We start from the raw sequence: 16,326 nt of genomic DNA, 5'->3' as shown, positions 1-16,326 counted from the left end.
GGGCTTCAGTTCTAAGATTTGATATCTTCCTCATCTTTCTAAACACCTCAATTGTAAAAAGCTCATTTCGCCACGGCTTCACTGCAGCGAAAATTTCACGTTTTTCCAGAATTATTGAAGAAAAGAAATATTCAGATGCAGGTCAAAGTTGCTAAATTCAGTGATCAGACTGAGTAGCATTGGTGTTGCTGAAAACTTGAAAATGTATCCTATAATCTTTAAAGTTATCATGCAGCATAATTTAAAGCAATGGGAAACGCAAGTTCAGAAAAAAGTAACTTCACAAGAGGATACTTAAGTATGGTAAGTTCAGACATGCTGGAAAAGACAATGTCTTTGGTTGCAAAAAGTGTTTCTTGCCCAGGAAAAATCCTACTCCGACCATTATTTCATCAAGTAGAAATGAAATTTAATCTTTGGTGACAAATCCTCTAATTTCAAATATTCCTCTATTATAGAGTTTTTTTTCCATAAAAGCTACAATGCTTTTCCATAAATATTTTTCAAGACTGAGGTACCCTTTTATCAGCATGTTTGAATTTACCATTAGAATCACGCATTAATTTCCATTTATTCTTTTCTTCTTGGTTAGCTTATTGCGCGGACAAGTAAGCTAGCCAGAGCTATGTTGCACGTAGGTTGTTGATTTTTATATCCATAGTAACAGTCGAATAAACGAAATTACGATCAAGCAATGGGAAAGTGAGTATATTTTCTTTTCTATTTTAGAAAGTCAATTTTTTAGAAAATTTGACTTAGCTCAGAGAGGCAGCTGTAAGAAGAGTGAGTTGGAAAAAGGATACTCAACAGTGCGTCAAAATCAGGCAAGTTGGCAACTATTTTGGCTAAAGGCTGCCTCAGTCTCATTATTCCTAACATCCAAGAAAAGCAATTGGTTTTATTCTTTAATTTGCATATAGTTAATTGATTGTTTCGACAATTAGAAGCATTAATTGTATTATATATTTCTATCTGTTTAAAGGATACACTATAGCGAAGATCCTTAGACACATTTTCAAGTAAATAAAAAAAATACTTTTGTTTTCATTTTCCACGAGTTATGCTATAAGCTACATAATCATAATCTACATAATATACATATAAGTTATACAATCTGCATGGTACATAATCTTTTTCCTCATTTTTCTGCGAACAATTTACGGCTATAGTTTCCTTACTTTTTCAATACAAGCAAATTTGTATAAAATCAATAATAATACAAGAGAACCCATATAAATGACTTTCCCAAGGCGGTATCCCTAATTTTGGAACATCATTTCCAAATATTGGAAGAAGCTGAAATATCGTCATTAATTTATAATTAACTTTCAACTCTATGATATTCTATTATAGGCTTGGCCGCAATATACATTTCCTTCGTAAAAACCCTACCTATCCAAAAATTAAGGTAGCCTGTTTACAAATTTGGTACCAATTGTCGAATAAAGATGCCCTTTTTTAGGGGCTTCTTGCACCACTCCACAGGATCCAAAACAGGGCCTCAAGAGTGGGCTGTAGCACCAATTGGGTAACTTTACAACCTCTTAGTGAGGGATTTAATGTGGTATCAATGACTGTTTTCTAAAACCACATCGACTACCCACCCTCCATTGATTTATTTATACTGGTACCGCCATTTGCAAAGTCAATATGGCAAACATGCAGAAACAAGGTACGGTCAGATTAGCTACAAGAGGAGATTCCCCGCATTGAGTACTAGGGTTCTAGGCATTTACCACTCCGGAAAATACCCCCCCCCCTGGAAAATACCAAAATAAACTTTTAAAAACGCGTCAAAAATGTCAAACTGATATATAATCCCTTATGATTTCTGGGAATACTTTTGGTCTTCGCTGTTATTATGAAAGTAAAGAGCAACATTAAACCCTAAAAAGAGTGGAATTTAGTCAGTATAGGTGGAGGGCTGCCCCTTCCTCATCCCTACCTCTTCCTCATGATCGCAGAAACTTCGGAGGGTGCTCATCAGATGAGAAACTGAGAGTTCTATTCTCCTATTATAATCCGAAAGTGATTGGAGACCAACCATCCGCAGGGGGGATGTATTTCCGAGAGAGGATATTCTGCAAGGGATATTTTACGCAGTTGTATTTTCCACGGAGGGGAGGTATTTTCCGTGGAACGGGATTTTCAGTAGGTTTTTTTCCGCGTGGGGATATATTTCAGGGGAATAAAGACAGGCCACCAAGTACTAGATGAACTGCTTTGTGTACACAAAAAATAACATAAGTTTGCTATATTATTGCCAGCCCTGATGTGCCTTGATGAACGATACTGCTCAATTCTACTAAAATCATCCTTGATTATCTCCTTAAATCTTTTTTCGATTAAGAAAAACTATTATTTTGTTGCTCGAATCTCACTGTTCATAAGACTTGTTTGTCTTAAAAATGCCCCCCGATTGAGCATATGATTGATCAGAATATATAGGATCTTTATAGATATTTGTCAAAAATTGTATTTTATTTTTAATATCATAACTTACAAAAACCACAAAGATGTAGAATTTTTTTTCAAATGAGCCCTTAAACAGCTCTTTATGATGCCCGAATGCCCTGCTAGCGGTGAAAAAAAAGCCCACAATGGCAATTCCAATGGTGGAATTCTAATTTTCGGTTTGACACCGTTTTTGAGGGTTTTCACTTTTTAGGCTATCCTTCGAAATCACAATGAATTCATTTTCACAATAAACTCTTACCATTAAGATACATCGAACTCATAGTTACCATTCCTGAATCAACTTTAAATGGACAATTTTTCTTAATAGACAGTTTTCTTCAAAAAGCGTTTTTAAATTTTCGGGTACTATGACCACTTCAACCCAGATACACTTAAAAGGACAGTCATTATTTTAGTAGAAGGGAATCAGATAGAAACAAACTAGAATGGGAGTTTGCAGCAGGTCCATAGCAAGATGGGCAGATATTCTAGAGCAGTGGGACAAAGACTGAAAATAAGCAAAGATTTGGCGAATTTTACAGAGGGTACAAGGCATTACTTACTTGTACTTGCATTAGGACAGAAGCTATGTAACTCTCCCTGGCGACAGGATCTGGCAGACCGTTGATTTTCACAGGTTGCGGTGCGATAATGGGGCGATAATTTCAAGCCATGAAGGGTCCATCTCCGACCAGGTCTCGGAATCCGCCAATCAGCTCGATGTCAGACTTGACGGTGTTGAGCCACGTTTTGGCTTGTCTTGCATGTCGTTTCCTCCAATCAAGTGCTGCTTAACGGTGGAGGCTTTGATTTGTAAAAGTCTCGGCCAGTCTTTGGGAAAACATGGCCGAACCAGGAAAAGCGGAGGCGTCGAATGATAGTTTTGATCATGTGTGTCGTGCTTCTTGTGACATCTTTGGCGGATGGTCGTGTTTGGAATTCGGTCGCTAAGGCGTAGCCCTAGTATGCTCCTCAGGCATCTGTGTTCAAAAGTGCTGAAGGTGTCTGCCTGGGCGACTTTTCAGGGCTGCATCTCGCAGACGTACAGGATGACTGATCGGACTAGGGCATCGCAAATACGGATTTCGTATTCCAATGGATTTCCTTCCTTGTCCATAGTGGCTTCCACAGCTGTGCTAAGACAGCGGAAGCTGATACAATGCGACATTGGATTTTTTCGCTACATCCGCCATTGATGTTGATTTATGATCCGAGATGCTTGAATTTACTGACAACTTCAATCTCCATTTGGTTAAGGGTTATAGGGATAGAGCTTATATCCGGGACATTAGACATAGCTTTAGTCTTGTCAACATTCATCTTGAGCCCCACGGGGGCAGGAACTTCAGAGACTTTCAGAAGCAAGGTCTGGGTTTCGCCAAGAAGAGCAACATCATTGGCATAATCCAGATCGAAGAAACTGAAATCAGGGCTAACCTTGACTTCTTCGAAGTTTAGCATTTATTTGTAGGGAAATCATTAACATCGCAAAATCTGGATGGAATGGGCCCGATGGCCCCTGTTAGCAAACACCAACGGCTCCAATGGGCCGAGGGATCCCCCCTCCAATATTTTTCTGGTACCCTCATTCCGTATTTTTCATTCATTTTAAAAAAATAAAATTGTCAATTATTGGCCCTCTTTTAACCTTGCCTCCCCAAGATTTTTCTCCAGATCCACCTTTGTTTACAAGTGCTAGTTTTTAGTCACCAATATGTGTCTTTGTGCCTAAATCTCCAAGATTTTAATGGGAAAACGGTTCTGCAAACCCCGGCAAAGACAAAATGTACCTTATCTGCCATATTTTCAAGCATGATAAGCAGCTATACTTTTTGTTGTACTTCCGCTAATTTGAATGGATTATTTTCAGGTTGGACCGAAAGTTTTTGGAGCAAATTTGTGTTCGACGTTCGCTTTATAGGACTGCACACTTAAACGACACTCTATATCTCCAATATGAAAATATACAAAATATAGAAAACCTTGAGCCCTATTTCAACTTGAAAAGTCTCTGGCTTCAAAACAATGAAATTGAAAAAATTGAGAATCTTGATCATCTTGTTCAACTAACAAATTTATTTCTGCAGCACAATAAAATAAAATATATTTCAGGTGTGAGTAAATTAACGAATTTAGTATCACTAGATCTGAGCTACAATTTGATATCTGAACTGAAAAACATAGAATGCTTGGAAAACTTACATACATTAAACGTGAATCATAATGAACTTGATGAATATTCAATAGGTGATCTCCTTGAGTGCAAAAACCTGAGTATATTGGACATTGGTCACAACAGAATTTCTAATTTACGTATGACTTCTTTGTTGTTTGGCAAAATGCCCAGCTTGCATGTTCTGAATTTATCGGGAAATCCTCTGACTTCATCAAGAGGATATAGAAAAGACATTATCATTCATTGTGCACAGCTAGAATATTTAGATTCCAGGCCAGTGTTTGGAAAAGACCGGAACTGGGGATCAACCTTTGATATCTTGACAGAGAAAGAGTTATATCGAGATTCATATATTGTTGAAAATAACATGTATACTCAATTCAATAGCGATTCGGCCTTAATTAATAGTATTGATGATGATTCAAACGATCTGATGATTCTAAGAAGCAAAGATGATTCAATATCTGAAGATTTGAAAATCATTAGGAAGCAAGAAGTCATAGACAGGGTGTTAGATAATGGTGAAAGGTTGGAAACACATACACATTTTCAAAGATTTGATATGGTAAAGCAGCCTGTTGACACCTCAAGGTTCTCAAAATCAATAGATTTTAATATACAAATGAGAGAAGTTGGTAATGCAGAAAGTCATAAGGAAGATTTTAACAGCTTTCGATCGATAATTAAAAAAATGAAATCTATTTACAAAACGACAAGCCCTGAAACTGAAAAACTCCCACATATGACTAATAGTGACGCAAGAGATAAGAACTTAGTTTTCGGAAACGATAATTCTTAGAATAGAAAGATAAACCAAAATCGGTAATTTTGTTTCAAAGTTAATCTTTTACGGATGCTTTGAAGATAACTGTTCAAAAATGTCGAGATACACTTATTTTCTAATTTTTTTTTTTGGAATGGCTACATAAACCTTCTCCCAGGCCTTTTCGAACAGGGGGGAGTTGAAACATTTTGCCAGGGCTTTGAAATTATAGGAAAATATTTATTAAACATGGGTTATGTTAGAACGTGATTAGGATGATAGGCACCTGCGCTCATATTATTTTCGATATCTTAAGTTCCTTCTCTATTTGCCTTCACGCATTTGGAATCAAAACTTATTCATAATTATATTCCAATTGATATGATAAATAAGCTTGAGTTGCTTAACATCAAGTTGCTAAAGTCAGCCCCTGGCAAGCTCATGCGGCACCACGGGCTCATCCGTCTTTTCGTTCAATTGTTGAGTTTTTGTATTTGTGTTATTTTGTGTTTTTCTTTCTTTTCTTTTTTCTTTGTGCTCGGTTTTTCTCTGTATTTATTAGCGGTTTATTAATAAATTATTGCTATTGTTATTATTACAAGTCCAATGGAAAGTGAAGTGCACTTGAATTTAATCAGATGCTACATTTCTGGAGGGAGAATTACAAAAGCGAGCAAGCAAGCAAATTGTACAGCAATATTAGAAAGTATAGGGGAAATCAGGGTCTTATTAAGGATTTTTTACCGTTTTTTTGTTCAATACTAAAGAAAGTCCTAAAGCTATAAGCATTTTGGACTTCGATTTGCATTATAGTTCATTTCTTATGATTCATAAGCACGGAAAGCAAAATTTTTGAACTATCATATCTTATCAATTCGAAGAAAACCGTCGCAAGTCTACTAATAGTCCTTCCCTGTCTTTTATTGAGACGAAATTTTTTAGACATGAATTTTAAGATATTTTATCTTGTCTGCCAATGGGTATTCTTTATGGAAAGATTTTCTATCTATTGATTTTCGATACAGTCATTTCAATACAACCAATCGATTTTCTATACATATGAAAGGAATAGATTATAAACGATGAAACCATAGATGAAACTTGGTAAAATATTTGGACAATAAAACTGAAATGATTGTGAAAAATTTTTCGCCTGTTAAACAAAAAGAATTCCTGTAAGTTTTAGCAGTATTTAGTTTCTTATCATGTTACATATAAAAATCAGAACAGCGTAAAAAAATCAATTTTAATTTTAGTCAAGCGCAAATGAAAGTCTAGTTGTTTGGGGGTTGCAGGGGTGAAAAATGACCCTAATTTAAAGTAACTAATGTGTGTTTGAAGCCAGACTTCAATTTAAGTTGTAATTTATGTTAATTTTAGATTTCAAATAGCACTCCTAGTAGTTCCTGCTAGTTTAAGTTTGAAAATTATTTATAAGAATTTTTTTCCCTTTTTAACTAGAAAAAAAAAATCGCTTTTGCGTTCAATGGAAAAAGGAGCTTTAATTTGAATACGATCCTTTTTTTAATTGAAATGTATGTTGTATATGTTGTAATATGTATATATTAATAGGATTAATATTGGCTAATAGGTTTTAGTAACAACAATTAATGCTAACTAATACCCAAAAACGCGATCGTAACAGTTGAGGTGGAATTAATAGTGGTAGGAGTGGGTTTACAATAACCTTGGGCTCCTAGTTTACAATATTAGCATCATTTTTACATCAATCTCACCAGTATAAGCAATATAGGCAATATCAACAATAAAAAATTCGCAAATAAAAGCATTGGTTGAACCATAAACACTGCGACCCTTATGGTTTTTGCAGTCAAAATTTATTCATGCCGCACCCTTTGCTAAATAATCTGTCGACAGAAATAATACACCACTACATAAGGAAAGTTGGATGTGGGAACAAGCTAAGGGGTCGCTGAGGGGTACAGATAGAAGAGCCCCGCTCTGGGCCGTTCAATCATACGCATTACATTTTCTTGCTAGACTTCAACAAGGCGAAACACATCCACTACTTGCGAAATATGCACTTAGCCTGTTTTGATTTAAAACATTCAGGAGGGGGGGGGGTATTTACAATGAGTCAGATGTGGTAAAACATATTTATGACTCTGATTCTAACAACGCGTTACATGCCCAAAATTTATGAAATATGTACATAATTTCTTTTAGTTTTGAATGTCGCTTTTGTCTAGCTAGCCTCAGATTTGTATTGAAGAAGGCAATCACCGTTAGGTGCAATTTTTTAGTATAAAATGAAAAAAATAGATAGGAGAGCGGGTATGAGTCCAAGAGCCTCATTTTGGATCCTTCAAATATTGAGCTTGACAATCCTTGTATGAGCCTAATTCTTCAATAATGTTGGTTTAACGATGCTGATCAAATGCAAAAAATGCAGTATGTTTATTACAATCTATAAAAGAACACCAGCGTCAAAAAATAATATTAAACAGTGTTATTTAACAAAAAAATGAGAAAAAACAAGAATTTTTAAGTTCATACAGTAATGGTTTCGTGTTTCCCAGTCACTCTCTAAAAGTTTGGAATTCATTGCTAATTCTTAAAAATTTTAGTAGTTGCATTTATATCTTATTCTGTTGCCTATTTTGTCTTTTTTTACGGCCTCATATCCCTTTTTGCTAAAAATTGCATTCAGATGAAAGTACTTACCAACTGCAAAAACATGAAGAGTAAGTTGCTTCTATATCTTATTCTGTTGTCTTTTTTTTCTTTTCTTTTTACGGCCTCAAGTCCCTTAGTCCTAAAAAATTGCATACAGATGAAAGTACTTACCGATTGCAAAAACGTGAGGAGTAAGTGTTCCTAGAGACTTCCCTTGATACTTTTTTATTGTTTCTCTACTATAAAGACCTGATACCTCTTTGTAAGGGTTGATTGCCAAAAGGATATTTGCAACATAGGTCTGCAAAGGAAAGATATGTTTATAAATCTTAAAAAGAAAATTTATGCCTACATAATATTAAGGTTGTTTGCGGTTTTCTTAGTTTTATTAAAAATTTAGATTTGCTTGCCAGTTTATGTTGTATTTTTTTTGTAATGTGTATACTGGCCAGTATTTGAGTTTGTATTTTTTTTTTTCACTCTGTATATGGATAAACTAACGTTTGTCCAGGACAAACAAACATTTCATTTCGCATTTCTTCCACCCCAAAATAACTATCTGAAAATCTTAGAAAATAATTAGAAAGAATACATCTAGTTGGCCTTCATTCTTGATCACCACCTCAGAGGCACATGCGTTACAAGAGTAAATGAGAGAGGCCATGGCTGAGAGAAAGTGTGCGCTCTACTACTTGACACAAAATCCAATGTTAAACTTATTCAAATTATTAAATAAAAAAAAAAAAAATTTTTAGCTGAAAGTAAGGAGCGACATTAAAACTTAAAACGAACAGAAATTAATCCGTATATGAAATGAGTTGTCCCCTCCGCAATCCCTCGCTCTTTCCGCTAAAGCTTCTAATTGTTTTAAAAAGTAGAATTGTGGCAAAGAGTTAAACTTTAGCGTAAAGAGCGAGGGATTGCGGAGGGGACAACTCATTTCATATACGGATTAATTTCTGTTCGTTTTAAGTTTTAATGTCGCTCCTTACTTTCAGCTAAAAAAATTATTTTTTTTTTATTTAATTTCTGAACGTTTTTGAATTAATGCATGTTTGGTTTTGGCTCTCCGCACATAAATTATTAAAATGAAATTTGTATATTAATTCTTTTTTTGGCTAAATGGCTTTCTCTTAGTTTTGATCAGACGATATTGAGAAATAAGGGGTGGAGAAGGAGGCCTAGGTGCCCTCCAATTTTTCGGTTACTTAAAAAGGCAACTAGAACTTTTAATTTTTAACGAACGTTTTTATTAGTAAAAAATATACGTAACTTAAGAATTAACTTACGTAACAAACTTTCATAACCTTATATTTTTATTATGTATACGAGGGGGTTGGTAGCCTCGTTAATACCTCGCTCTTTACACTAAATCCTAAGTTTTGTCCCAATTCTTTAAGAATGGCCCCTGAATCAGAAATGCCGTAGAATAAATAGTTGAAATTACTAAAAATACTTTAGCATAAAGAGCAAGGTATTTATCTCCTCCTAAATACCTCGCTCTTTATGCTAAAGTATTTTTAGAACCCCTCATATGCGTAATAATCTCTGTTCGTTTTAAGTTTCAATGCTACTTCTTCCTTTCATTTGAAAAAACGTTTTCATGTTTATTTTTCATTGTTTTCTTATAGTAATGCTAGAGAATCCTGCGCCCTTATCATTGAATTTTTCTTCCCCCATGATAGATTCCTCCAAGGAAAGATCCTCCAACATAGCCCCCTCTCCTCAGCCCCACCCCCAAACAAAATAAAATCCCCCTGAAAACGTCTGCACACTTCCCAATAACCATTACTATATGTAAACACTGGTCAAAGTTTGTAACTTGCAGCCCCTCCCCCAGGGATTGTGTAAGTCATCCCAAAGACATAGTTATTATGGTTTTCGACTATGCTGAACAAAATGGCTATCTCAAAATTTTGATCCGTTGACTTTGGGGAAAAAATGAGCGTGGGAGGGGGCCTAGATGGCCTCCAATTTTTTTGGTCACTTAAAAAGGGCACTAGAACTTTTCATTTCAGTTAGAATGAGCCCTCTTGCGACATTCTAGGACCACTTGATCGATACGATGACCCCTGGGGAAAAGAAAAAAAACAAAAAAAAAAACAAATAAACACGCACCCGTGATTTGTCTTCTGGCAAAAAATACAAAATTCCACATTTTTGTAGATAGGAGCTTGAAACTTCTACTGTAGGGTTCTCTGATAAGCTGAATCTGATGGTGTCATTTTCGTTAAGATCCTACGACTTTTAGGGGGTGTTTCCCCCTATTTTCCTAAATAAGGCAAATTTTCTCAGGCTCGTAACTTTTGATGGGTAAGACTAAACTTGATGAAACTTATATATTTAAAATCAGCATTAAAATGCGATTCTTTTGATGTAGCTATTGATATGAAAATTCAATTTTTTAGAGTTTTGGTTACTATTGAGCCGGGTCGCTCCACCACGAACTGTTTGATAGCCCAAAAATGAAACCGTCTCATTCAGCTTAATACTGCCGTTTTTAGATGTTTTATCACATTCACTAAAAAACAAGTTAGCGCAAAGATAGGCGGGGTTTCGCCCCCTCGTCAATACCTCATTCTTTACGCAAAAGTTCGAATTTTATTCCAATTCTTCAAGAATGACCCTTGAATCACAAAGCGTTTAAATAGAATAAATAGCTCTTTGAAAGTACTGAAAAACTTTAGCGTAAAGAGCGAAGCAACAACGAAGGGGCGAACCTCCTCATATACGTAATAATTTCTGCCGGTTTCAAGTTTTAATGTTGCTCCTTACTTTCAGCTGAAATTTTTTTTTATTTAATTTCTGATCGTTTTTATGGCACTTGGTATTATTCAAGTGACATATAGAAATCCCAAATTCTATCGGTCAGTCGGTCTGTCTGTCGGTCCCGGTTTTGCTACTTTAGGCACTTCCAGGTAAGCTAGGACGATGAAATTTGGCAGGCGTATCAGGAACCGGAACAGATTAAATTAGAAATCATTTTCCTGATTTGACCATCTGGGGGGAGTGGGGGCCCCGTTAATTCTGAAAAAATAGAAAAATTGAAGTATTTTTAACTTACGAACGGTTGATCAGATCTTAATGAAATTTGATGTTTGGAAGGATATCGTGCCTCAGAGCTGTTGTTTTAAATCCAGACCGGATCTGGTGACATTGGGGGGGAGTTAAGAGAGGGAAACCTAAAATCTTGGAAAACACTTAGAGTGGAGGGATCGGGATGAAACTTGGTGGGAAAAATAAGCACACGACCTAGATACATGATTGACATAACCGGAACGGATCCGCTCTCTTTGGGGTAGTTGGGGGGGGGGGTAATTCTGAAAAACTAGAAAAGTGACGTATTTTTAACTTACGAAGGAGTGATCGGATCTTCATGAAATTTCATATTTAAAAGGATCTCGTACGTCAGATCTCTTACTTGAAATCTCAACCGAATCCAGCGTCATTGGGGGAGGGGGGATCTTAGAAAATACTTTAAGCGGAGAGACCAGGATGAAACTGGATGGGAAGAATAAAAACCTGTCTAAGATACGTGACTGACATAACCGGACCGGATCTGCTCTCTTTGGTAGAGTTGGGGGGGGGGTAATTTTGAAAATTGAGTTATTCGTAACTTACGAAAGGGTGACCAGATCTTAATAAAATTTGATATTTAGAAGGACATTGTGCTTTAAAGCTCTAATTTTAAATTCCGACCAGATCCTGTGACATTGGGGGGAGTCGGAGGGGGAAACCGGAAATATTGGAAAACGTGAAAATTGGATTATTTTTATCTTACGAATAGGTGATCGGATCTTAATCAAATTTGATATTTAGAAAGAATTCATGTCTCGGAGTTCGTATTTCAAATCCCGACCAGATCTTTTGACATTGGGGGGAGTTGGAGTGGGGAAATCCTGGAAAACGCTTTGAGTGGAGGAATCGGGATGAAGCTTGATGGATAGAATAAGCAAATGTCCTTGACGCGTGATTGACAGAACCGTACTGGGTTCGCTCTCTTTGGTTGAGTTGGGGGGAGGGGTTCAGTGATTTGGCGAGTTTGGTGCTTCTGGACGTGCTAGGACGATGAAAATTGGTAGGCGTGTCAAATAGCTGCACAAATTGACTTGATAAAGTCGTTTTCCCAGATTCGACCATCTGGGGGGCTAAAGGGAGACGAAAAATTAGAAAAAATGAGGTATTTATAACTTACGAGTGGGTGATAGGATCTTAATGAATTTTGATATTTAGAATGACATCGTAAATCAGAGCTCTTATTTTAAATTCTGACCGGCATTAAGCTTCTGATTTTCCTTTTAAATCAATCTATTGATTCTTAGAGTTTTGTTAGAGCTACTTGGGAGAATATTTCCATGGAGGAATTTGTCATGGGCCAAGAGAATTTCAATAAAGGGGGCGCAGGATTTTCTAGCATTATTTAAAAAAACAATGAAAAAATAAATATGAAAAGTTTTTCAACTGAAAGTAAGGAGCAACATTAAAACAAACAGAAATTATTACGCATATGAGGAGTTTACCTCCTCATAATACCGGCCTTTGTGATTCAGGGGTCAATCTTAAGGAATTTGGATAAATTTTAAGCTTTAATGTAAAGAGCGAGGTATTGACGAGGGGGTGAACCCCCTCATTTACGCAATAAAAACATACGAATATAGAAGTTCGTTAAGCAAGTTAATTTGTCAGTTGGCTATATTTTTTTACTAATGAAAACGTTCGTAAAAAATTGGTAGTTCTAGTTGCCTTTTTTAAGTAATCAAAAAATTGGAGGGCAACTAGGCCTCCTCCCTGGCTGTTTTTTTCTCAAAATCTTCCAATTAAAACTATGAGAAAACCATGTAACCCAAAAAAGATAATATGCAAATTTCGTTTTAATTATTTATATGAGGAGATCCAAGATCAAAACATGCATTAATTCAAAATCGCCCAGAAATTAAATAAAAAAAAAAGTTTTTTGTAACTGAAAGTAAGGAGCAACACTTAAAACTTAAAACGAACAGAAATTACTTCGTATATGAAAGGGGTTATTCCTCCTCAACGCTCCGCTTTTTACGCTAAAGTTTTTTTACTGTCTTAAAAAGTAGAGTTAAGAGAAAGAGTCAAACTTTAGCGTAAAGAGCAGGGCGTTGAGGAGGAAAAGCCTCTTTCATATACGAAGTAATTTCTGTTTGTTTTAAGTTTTAATGTCGCTCCTTACTTTCAGTTAAAAAAACTTGTTGTTTTTTTTTTGTATTTAATTTTAATTAAGGCCAATCAAATCAGAATTTTTCATAGAATATTCTGATTGGCTAATAATCGAACCCTATTCACACAGAGAAAAAAACTGCAAACTCCAAACCCGCTTGAAATTTAATTCCGGTGATTAGATTATGCAAAAGCGTCTCCATACTAATCCAGTCAAGGAGAAGAAAAAGAACCCTATACAATCTTCATTAAACTCTTAAACAATCCAAAAAAGAAGAAGAAGTATGGAAGAAAGAAGATCGTCCGGTAGTGGTGGAACGGTAAAACGGAACTGATTTCAGTGTCTGCTCATTGCAAATGATAAAATCCAGCAGATTAATTTCGTTAAAATCCTGATGGGGGTGGCAAAGTTGGACCCGGTTTTCCAAGTCAAGTGAAAAATGTATGACAGTGCAATGAGTATGAAAAATGGTACTATATGGGCCATATAGTACCATAAAGGTAAAGCTATACTAAAGAAAACTAATTTGTTTCTGTGGATACTTTAATTATGTAGACCTATCTTAATTTTGACAAAATTTTTTAAGTTGCTAAATTTCAGCTATGGGGAGGGCGCAAATCGGGGCAGTTGCTCCCCCCGCGCCATAACAAATTTGATCTCTGGTAAAATCTGAGCCTGTTCCGGGTTTCGGAACAACGTGCATTCCTGTATTATTTAAATTTCATTTTGAAGAGGCCTTAATCAGTTCAATGCACAGCTTAGATACCAATATTGCGCGGCTATTGGTATCTAAGCTGTGGTTCAATTAGATAAGGGTTCTATCTTTTTGGTACAAGCCAAGATACAGGTTTAGACTCGTGATAAAACTGCTAGTTTCACAGGGAGACTAAACCTTAAGAATGGGGTATGATAGGGTAGGGAGACATTCCTTTAATCTGGTATTGTTTTGAGAATTTTCTATACCAACAATTACACCAGCGTGCAAAATACGCTCTGATGCAAGCAGATTATGCCATGTCGAACCAGTTGCATATCCAAACGTTGATTCATATTGAAGAAGAGTCGAAAAAATTCGAAAAGTTTTGATTGTGTTATCTGTCCGATGCTTGGGACAAACTACATTGTAAGAAATGCACGCCCAAACTGTGGGGCTGCGCGAGAATCCACCTTCGAAAGACCTAACTTTTGTTAACACCGCAAACTATTGATAATTCAAAAAATACGAAACTTTTTCAAACAGTTCGTGGTAACGAACTGTTTGAAAGGAGCGACCCGGCTCAATAGTAACCAAAACTCTAAAAAAACGGGATTTTGATATCAATAGTTTTTTATTGTTGCAAGAAGTAGAACTGTTACAAAGAGTCAAACTTTAGCGTAAAGAGCGGGACATTGAGGAGGGGACAGCTTCTTTCATATACGGAATAATTTCTGTTCGTTTTAAGTTTTAATGTCGCTCCTTACTTTCAGTTGAAAAAAATTGTTTTTTTATTTAATTTTATAAAAAGACGCCATTGTTTCCTTACTGTAAAAGATTTCGCTTGTCTTCTCCCTGTAAAATTTACGCGAGAGTTCCCCGTGCTGTAGGTAATCGAATTAGAAGGCTACTGTATTTCAGTTCTTACTATTTTGTTCTGTAAATTTTCCATTTTGCTCTAACCGACATATGAGCAACAAGTTTCATATATTTTTTTTATAAACGCTACAGGTAATGCGATCCCTGCCCGACCCAAAGTTCAGACGAGACTAATTATTCATAAATATAAAATTCGGAACAAACTAGGGGGCTGAATGTAGAATGTCACAAGAAAAAAAAATATGCATACTTGCGGGACTGTATCCAGAAGTTTTGTTTGGGGGAGAGAGGTGGGTGGGAGAGTATGTCAAAAGAACTTTTTGGGGGAGGGGGTAATGTTTTACCCCTATTTCAAGTCCAATTTACGAGTTATAGAAGCATTTTTTAGTAGTTTAGGAGAAACAGTTTTCCCCCTGTATTTTAAGACCAATTTAAGAGTCTACGATGCTTTAGAAGGGGGGGGGGGTGGAATTGGTTCAAAATCGGTAACACCCACCCTTAGATGTGTCCCTGTTCGATTGGCTACATATTTCTACTCTTTAATTGTGGGCATTTTCAATCTTGACGTACGACAATTCTTTTTGATTTTATGGGGGTCAACAATTACAAACAAAGAAATAGAATGAAAAAAAGAATGAAAAAATGAAAAAAAGAATGAGCATCTTAGAACTAGATAGCCGTTTCTGGCTGAGCCGTTTCTGGCTATTTTTGAAAGCAACTTGAAAGCAAGAAGAAAAACGAAGCAACATTTTAAAAGAAATTACTGTCAGTAACAACATTTAGCAGCACACCTTCAAAAGAGAAACACTCCTCCTCCTTCCTCTTATATATCAATTATAAAGCATAAAAGTAATGTAACTTAAAAGAAAGAAGAAAAACGAAGTATAAATTTAAAAGAAATTACCTTAACGTGCAGCACATGCCTGCAATATTAGTAGCCCCCTCCCTTCTCCGAGGTTAGCCATCCGCATCCTGTCCAACGGTTTGGATGGCCAGCAGTTAAAATGGGGGAAAAAATGGTCAAGTTGTGAAGCTCCGCTAATTGTGAATGAGAAAAAAGCGCCTCTGCTATCCTCGCAATCATCTCAGAAATAAACTCCTTTAGTGCTTTACTTGCTTGTCAGTGACGTCAAATGTGAAATGAAATGAATGAAGTGTAATTGGTTGTTTGTATTATTCGGTCAGTCTTGGTTTGGTTTTGGCGTTGTCAAGGTTTTGTTTGGATGGTTGTATTGTGTTGAAGATTAAATAAAAAAACAAGTTTTTTGAAATGAAAGTAAGGAGCGACATTAAAACTTAAAACGAACAGAAATTACTCCGTATATGAAAGGGGCTTTTCCTCCTCGACACCCCGCTCTTTACGCTAAATTTTTTTATTGTTTTAAAAAGTAGAGTTGCGAGAAAGAATCAAACTTTAGCGCAAGGAGCGGGGTGTCGAGGAGGAAAAGTCCCTTTCATATACGGAGTAATTTCTGTTCGTTTTAAGTTTTAATGTCGCTCCTTACTTTCATTTCAAAAAGCTTGTTTTTTTATTT

At 36.0% G+C, this 16,326-nt stretch overlaps 2 protein-coding genes across 2 annotated transcripts in view; one reads left to right on the top strand and one right to left on the bottom strand.

The window, feature by feature from the left end:
* The window catches only part of LOC136035612 (myosin heavy chain 95F-like), a gene marked incomplete in the record, with an annotated part of 147,072 nt that overhangs the window by 75,699 nt on the left and 55,047 nt on the right, over nt 1-16,326 (bottom strand). Inside the window, 1 exon segment of the mRNA XM_065717501.1 lies at nt 8,205-8,334. Within this exon segment, the coding sequence (XP_065573573.1) occupies nt 8,205-8,334 (130 nt within the window).
* Nucleotides 3,956-5,988, top strand: LOC136035519 (dynein axonemal assembly factor 1-like). The gene is made up of 2 exons (XM_065717365.1): nt 3,956-3,978; nt 4,328-5,988. The coding sequence occupies exons 1-2, from the start codon at nt 3,956-3,958 to the stop codon at nt 5,430-5,432; spliced, it is 1,128 nt and encodes a 375-aa protein (XP_065573437.1). The 3' UTR covers nt 5,433-5,988.

This window comes from Artemia franciscana, chromosome 2, assembly GCF_032884065.1.
Source record: "Artemia franciscana chromosome 2, ASM3288406v1, whole genome shotgun sequence".
In the NCBI taxonomy this organism is placed as follows: Eukaryota; Metazoa; Arthropoda; class Branchiopoda; order Anostraca; family Artemiidae; genus Artemia; species Artemia franciscana.
The sequence above is the reverse complement of the archived record's forward strand: the minus strand, read 5'-3'. Positions and strand labels throughout refer to the sequence as shown.

Coding starts and splice junctions, on each gene's coding strand:
- LOC136035519 (XM_065717365.1), top strand. CDS start 3,956: ATGGAATGGGCCCGATGGCCCCT. Junction 3,979..4,327: donor GAATGGGCCCGATGGCCCCT/GTTAGCAAACAC, acceptor GATTATTTTCAG/GTTGGACCGAAAGTTTTTGG.